This window comes from Chelonia mydas, chromosome 2, assembly GCF_015237465.2.
Source record: "Chelonia mydas isolate rCheMyd1 chromosome 2, rCheMyd1.pri.v2, whole genome shotgun sequence".
Classification (NCBI taxonomy): Eukaryota; Metazoa; Chordata; order Testudines; family Cheloniidae; genus Chelonia; species Chelonia mydas.
The window spans coordinates 140,570,847-140,576,846 of record NC_057850.1 but is presented as its reverse complement, the minus strand read 5'-3'; the positions used below and the strand labels follow the sequence as shown (position 1 = coordinate 140,576,846).

The window sequence follows — 6,000 nt, the reverse complement described above, 5'->3', positions numbered from 1 at the left end:
CCATTCTGAAGTACTTGAAGGAGAGGAAGGTGATCAGGAACAGTCAACATGGATTCACCAAGGGCAAGTCATGCCTTACCAACCTGATTGCCTTCTCTGATGAGATAACTGGCTCTGTGGATATGGCAAAAGCAGTGGATATGATATATCTTGACTTTAGCAAGGCTTTTGGTATGGTCTCCCACAGTATTCTTACAAGCAAGTTAAAAAAGTACAGATTGGATGAATGGACTATAAGGTGGATAGAAAGCTGGCTAGATTGTTGGACTCAATAGGTAGTGATCAATGGCTCGATACCTAGTTGGCAGCCAGTATCAAGCAGAGTGCCCCAAGGGTCAGTCCTGGGGCTGGTTTTGTTCAACATCTTTATTAATGATCTGGATGATGGGATGGATTGCACCCTCAGCAAGTTCACAGATGACACTAAACTGGGGGGATAGGTAGATATGCTGAAGGGTAGGGATAGGGTCCAGAGAGACTTAGACAAACTGGAGGACTGGGCCAAAAGAAATCTGATGAGGTTCAACAAGGACAAGTGCAGAGTCCCACACTTAGGATGGAAGAATCCCATCAGATTCAGGCTGGGGACCGACTGGCTAAGCAGCAGTTCTGCAGAAAAGGACCTGGGGATCACAGTGGATGAGAAGCTGCATATGAGTCAGCAGTGTGCCCTTGTTGCCAAGAAGGCAAACGGCACATTGGGCTGCCTTAATAGGAGCACTGCCGGCAGATTGAGGGAAGTGATTATTCCCCTCTATTCGGCACTGGTGAGGCCACATCTGGATTATCGCATCCAATTTTGGACCCACCACTACAGAAAGGATGTGGTCAAATTGGAGAGTGTCCAGCAGAGGGCAACAAAAATGATGAGGGGGTTGGGGCACATGACTTATGAGGAGAGGCTGAGGGAACTGGGCTTGTTTAGTCTGCAGAAGAGAAGAGTGAGGGGGGATTTAATAGCAGCCGTCGACTACCCGGAATAGGGGTTCCAAAGAGGATGGAGTTCAGTTGTTCTCAGTGGTGGCAGATGACAGAACCAGAGCAATAGTCTCAAGTTGCAGTGGGGGAGGTCTAGGTTGGATATTAGGAAACACTATTTCACTAGGAGGGTGGTGAAGCACTGGAATGGATTACCTGGGGAGGTGGTGGAATCTCCATTCTTAGAGGTTTTTAAGGCCCGGCTTGACAAAGCCCTGGCTGGGATGATTTAGTTGGCGTTGGTTCTGCTTTGAGCAGGGGGTTGGACTAGATGACCTCCTGAGGTCTCTTCCAAACCTAATCTTCTCTGTATCCTATCCCTACCCTCCAGCGTATCTACCTCTCCTCCCAGTTTAGTGACAACGGTGTCATCTACTGCCTATCAACACCTAGAAATGGTGCAGTATCTGGGGTATTTTTATTTTAAGTTTACTTATTTATTGCCAGGGAACCTATTTGGTTGGGCCTGGGTTTTAAACTCAAACTGTCAAACCACATCTCACTGTTGTTTCTTATTAAGTTACCTGTTTAAATAAAAGCTGTTATCTGTTTACTTTATTATTCTCTCTCCTCTATCCATTTGCATCATGGGATAGGGAGGCACACTATCTTTCCCTTCTAACCCCCAGGTGATAGATACTGGATAAAGGTCCAAGATCCTGCTAATTAGCTGCAAGGTATATCTGGCCTATACCATCCTCACCAACATAGTTAACATTGCAGGGTTAAGACTTTGCATCCCTAGTTTTGAACCTATGACCCCTCACTCCTGAACCTATTATTCCTTAGTTGTTCCCCATCATCAGTTTAGTCCTAGGTCCAGTGGCTCCTTCCTCAAGGCTGGGGGAGGAGCCTTTAGACACGGGTGGGCTTGCACCTGCCTGCCTCCCAGAATTTCAGTATGGCTGAATGAAGTCAAGGCTCCTCTCACCCACATGGGTGTGTCACCACTCTGCAAAGATTGCTTCCCCATCTCCCATGGAATAAGCCATGGTCTAGCTAGCCCCTTTAAGTTCGTAAAAGTTCTGCATTAGTAAGGACAGTGACATTAGGTCAACAAATTGTTTTAAATATAAATTTAGGCTGATACCATAATTACAACTTCTGATTTAAAGGAAAGGCTCATTTATGCTTACTATGGTGCAATGCAGGAGGAACCTGCTCCTGGCTAATGCACCAGTCTCTTCCGGGGGCTCTGGCCCTGCCTCTCTCCCACCTCAGCTAGCAAAAGCTGGTGTGGGGCTGTAAGGTGTTTTTGGTACATGATTATATTCTGTTATGAATGTTGCTACAGTTCAAAATGGAGTTTAGAAATTCAAGATGGCGCATACGATAGGAAGGGTTTGAACTCCATCTTGGTACCCTTCTTCATGGCATTTTCCCGCCAAAGCTCTGTTTCCCGCCAGAACTTGAGGGACTGAGAACTGGCTGGAACTGGTTGGGAGCAGTGCCTGTCAGAGTGTGCCTCAGGAATATGTGCCACAGAGAGCATATAAGGGACTGTCAGTGGTGATGCAGGTGCTGTCTACCATCGAGGCAGCCGTGTCCAGGTTCTTTGTGCGGCATCGGATCAAGACTTTGGCTACGAACATTTGTTAAGGACTCTGATACTTACCTGACTCCTGTAATCCACCAAAGAATCCAGTGAAGACTTTGCTATCAGCCCAGATCTGTTGATCTCCTGCTTTGGCAGTAGAGAGCCAGATCCTCCGATGTTCCAGAGATCCTGAGACGGACCATCCGTTGCCGGTGTCCTCCATCTGCAGCTAGAAGAGACACAGCAATTATTTTTTGGTCATTTATTAGTTCAATCAAGGGACAGTTTAAGGGTCTGGGCTTTATGCCCTCTTGCTGGAATCTATTTGTGGGTATTTGTAGTGTTCCCGACAGTGAATCTTTCCCCAGTTGTATCTATCCTTTAATAAATCTTCTTTCTGTTTAAGGTTATATTCTTTCTATCCTTTATTTCAATGCAACACGGGCAGGAGGCACACAGATTTCTAATTCTCCCAGTTGATAGATGCTGGTAGGAGTTGAACCTGTTGTATATGTCACCTCCTTATTAGTTTACTCAGAGATTTTGGGGTAACAGGGCCATGAATACACTTACATGTTGCCCCTATGAGATTTGTACAGCTGAACTCCCTGAGGACTGGGGGAACACTAAGCCTACCTTTCAGAATTGTTGCAGACCTCTGCAAACCAGCCCATTGTGACTGTGGGAGGCTCAGTGCCTCCAAGAGCTGGTGCTGAAGGGTCATCTCCCCTGACTGCAGGCTGCAGCTTAACAGGCTGTTTGACTTAAAGTAGTAACTCTGTATAGCTGCACTCCATTAGATGCTTAAACAGCTACTATGCCATTGAAAAACTTCAGCCTAAATAAGCACATGGTTTGGTAAATTCGAGACAAAGAACTGGCTGGAACTGGTTGTTCCAGACAGTTCCAGCCTCCCTCCCTCACCACTTAAGCATCTCACCAAATAAAGGGACCCATCCTGCTTCCTTAAAGCCAAAGGAATGTTTGCAACTGCTTTATCTGGGATGGGGGTGCGCCCTTATTTATCCAAATCTCAGAGTGGGGTTAATCTGGGAGCTTTCTCCAACATGCCAGCCAAATTGCCAATGCACCTTCCTTTACTCACAGGAGGTGACTGAACAGATCGGACTGAAAAATAGTCCTTGCGTGTGGGAAGTGCAGTATAACGCCGACAGCCCGGCCTGGCAGCTCGGGCTACAGTGGGGCTGTTAGGCAGAGCGCTTGGTAGAGATGCTGCAGAAAGGCTCTCGTGAGTAGGTCGCATGGACCAGCCACGCTGAGGCTGCTGCTAGGGCCTGCCCTTGCTCAACACTGCGGAGGGGCTGGCTGTGCAGGCGCGCGCCACGCCGCTGCCCCTCAGGGAGTCAGGGAAGCCCATGGCTGGAGCAGAGGAAACCCCGCAGCAGCAGCACGACAGGCCGGACTCCCTCCGGAGCTACATAAAGTTCCACGCGGCAGTGCGCAAGCGTAGTGGGGCAAAGACCCTCGGATTTTCTGAACAGTTCCAAAATTCCACGCGCCGGGAGCGCGCGGGGAGATACTGAAGGAACGTTCCGAGCCACCTCCCTCAGCGAGGCAGCACTGCTCCCAGTGCGCATGGTCGGTTGCCAGGGCGGCCGTATCCAGTGAAGGTTTAAAATCTGCTGCGCATGCGCACTACTGGTTCTGGGTCCGGCGAGGGGACGCCACATTAGGACAGCGACCGCCGCGCTTCAGGCAAAGCCGGGCCGGGCCACTCCGCGCGGCCTCCCCTCTCCCGGGCACGGGGCGCCAGAGCCGGGCTCTCCCTGCCGAGCCTTCCTCCCGTCCCCTGCCAATGCCGCTGCCCGCGGCGCGTGTCTAGCGCCGCTCCGGACCCGGCGCCGGGCGGAGGAGCCGCGGTGAGCGGGGCCGGCCGGGGGCGCGGGCGGGGTGGATGGATCCCCGCGTGGCCTGGATCCAGCCCGAGCAGAAAGGCCCCGCCAATGCGCTGTGGATGCAGATCTGGGAGACCTCTCAGGGCGCGGGCGGCCGTGGCTTCCCGCACTACCTCTGCCTCAACTCCCCGGCCCTGGACCCCGTCGCCTCCCCGCCCACCGCCTGCAGCCACGCCAGGCTTGGGCCGCCCGGGGGCGGCGGCCTGTGCTGCTCCCCGCCGCCCTCACCCTCTCCCCCGGACCTGCTGACCGGGCTGGTCCCCGCCGCCGGCTCCGCGGGGGGCAGCAGCGAGGGAGGGAGGCGGCTGCAGAAATCCCCCTCCGTGTCCTCCTCGTCCTCTTGCTCCTCTGTGGAATCGGGCACCGAGAGCCCCGGCTTCTCCTCCTCGGGCTCCTGCAGCAGCGGCTCCTCGTGCGGCCGGGCCGGGGCTCGCGGTAGCGGGGCTGGACCCGGGGAGTTTTTTAACTTCAACGAGAGCAAAGTGAGTAGCCAGCGCCCCGCGCACCAGCCTCCGCAGCCCGCGGCGAGCAGCCCGCACCAACCTCCGCCCGCCTCTCCGCAGCAGCAGCAGCATCAGTATCACCCGGGCCGCAGGAAACGGGAGAATAAAGCTAGCACGTATGGGATGAATTACCTGCTATCCGGCAGTCGGGGGGCTGCGCTGAATAACTGTCCCCGCCAGCAGGCGCTTCGGCAGCCGCCACAGACAGCGCCGCAGAGCCCCGGCACACCCTGGAAAACCAGGCAATACAGCTCGGGGGTACAGGGGTGAGTACCCCCATCCGGGGGAGGGAATCAGCAGCCCCCCTAGGAGGGGAGAGCCTGGAGTGGTGGAGAAACGGGGCTCTGCTTCTTGTAGCCATAAACTGTAGGAAATGGCCTCTTCCCCTGTTGTAACCAATTCGGGGGGAAGAGAGAAGAGTGTTGGCTCCTGCCAGGGGTAGGAGTGGGAGGCACAAACTAGTCTGGAGCGGGCTCCGAGCCGGCTGTAAAAATAGTAAAAGGGCAGGAGGATTAAATGAACCTCTTATAAAAAGCATTTACATAAATTACTGCTTTGGGCCCTGTATTGCGATTATTCGGATTTGGGGAGCTCCATGCTGGCAGGACAGCCCCTGAGAGGAGGCAGAATTAAATTTGTATGGCCTTCTTTGGCCATAGACATGAATATTGTAGAGTGGGTATTTGCAGCCAACCTGCATATTGGCAGCCAACCAGAAGAACTGTCACAGAAGAAGCTGGGCCCCCTTTTCCAAATCCATGAAGGGAAAGGTTGAGATTGAAATGTCATGTCAAACCCAGTTTTGGATTAAAGGGGCATTGTAAGGAAATAACGGCAGTGTACTGAATGATTTGAAAAGCCATTCTGGGTTATGAACAACAATTGTAGATTATATAAAATAATTCATTATATTGCTGGAACAGTTGAATTGATGAATGTTTGAATGGAGTTCTCTTTTTTTTTTTTCCCCCTTCAAAAATAGGAAAACACTTTAGCTAGAGAAGTCTCTACTACTCCATAATGGATATTTCTCTTAATAGGTTGATATTGCCATTGATAGGTTTTA

At 52.0% G+C, this 6,000-nt stretch overlaps 1 protein-coding gene across 5 annotated transcripts in view; it reads left to right on the top strand.

Moving 5' to 3' along the window:
- Positions 1-4,165: 4,165 nt before the first annotated feature.
- The window catches only part of TENT4A (terminal nucleotidyltransferase 4A), a 149,355-nt gene continuing 147,520 nt past the window's right edge, over positions 4,166-6,000 (top strand). For all 5 annotated transcript variants that reach the window (XM_043540283.1, XM_043540282.1, XM_037893361.2 and 2 more), the window contains exon 1: positions 4,166-5,200. In XM_043540283.1, coding sequence (XP_043396218.1) covers positions 4,431-5,200 — 770 coding nt within the window. In that variant the 5' untranslated portion in view covers positions 4,166-4,430. The remainder of the gene's footprint in view (positions 5,201-6,000) is intronic.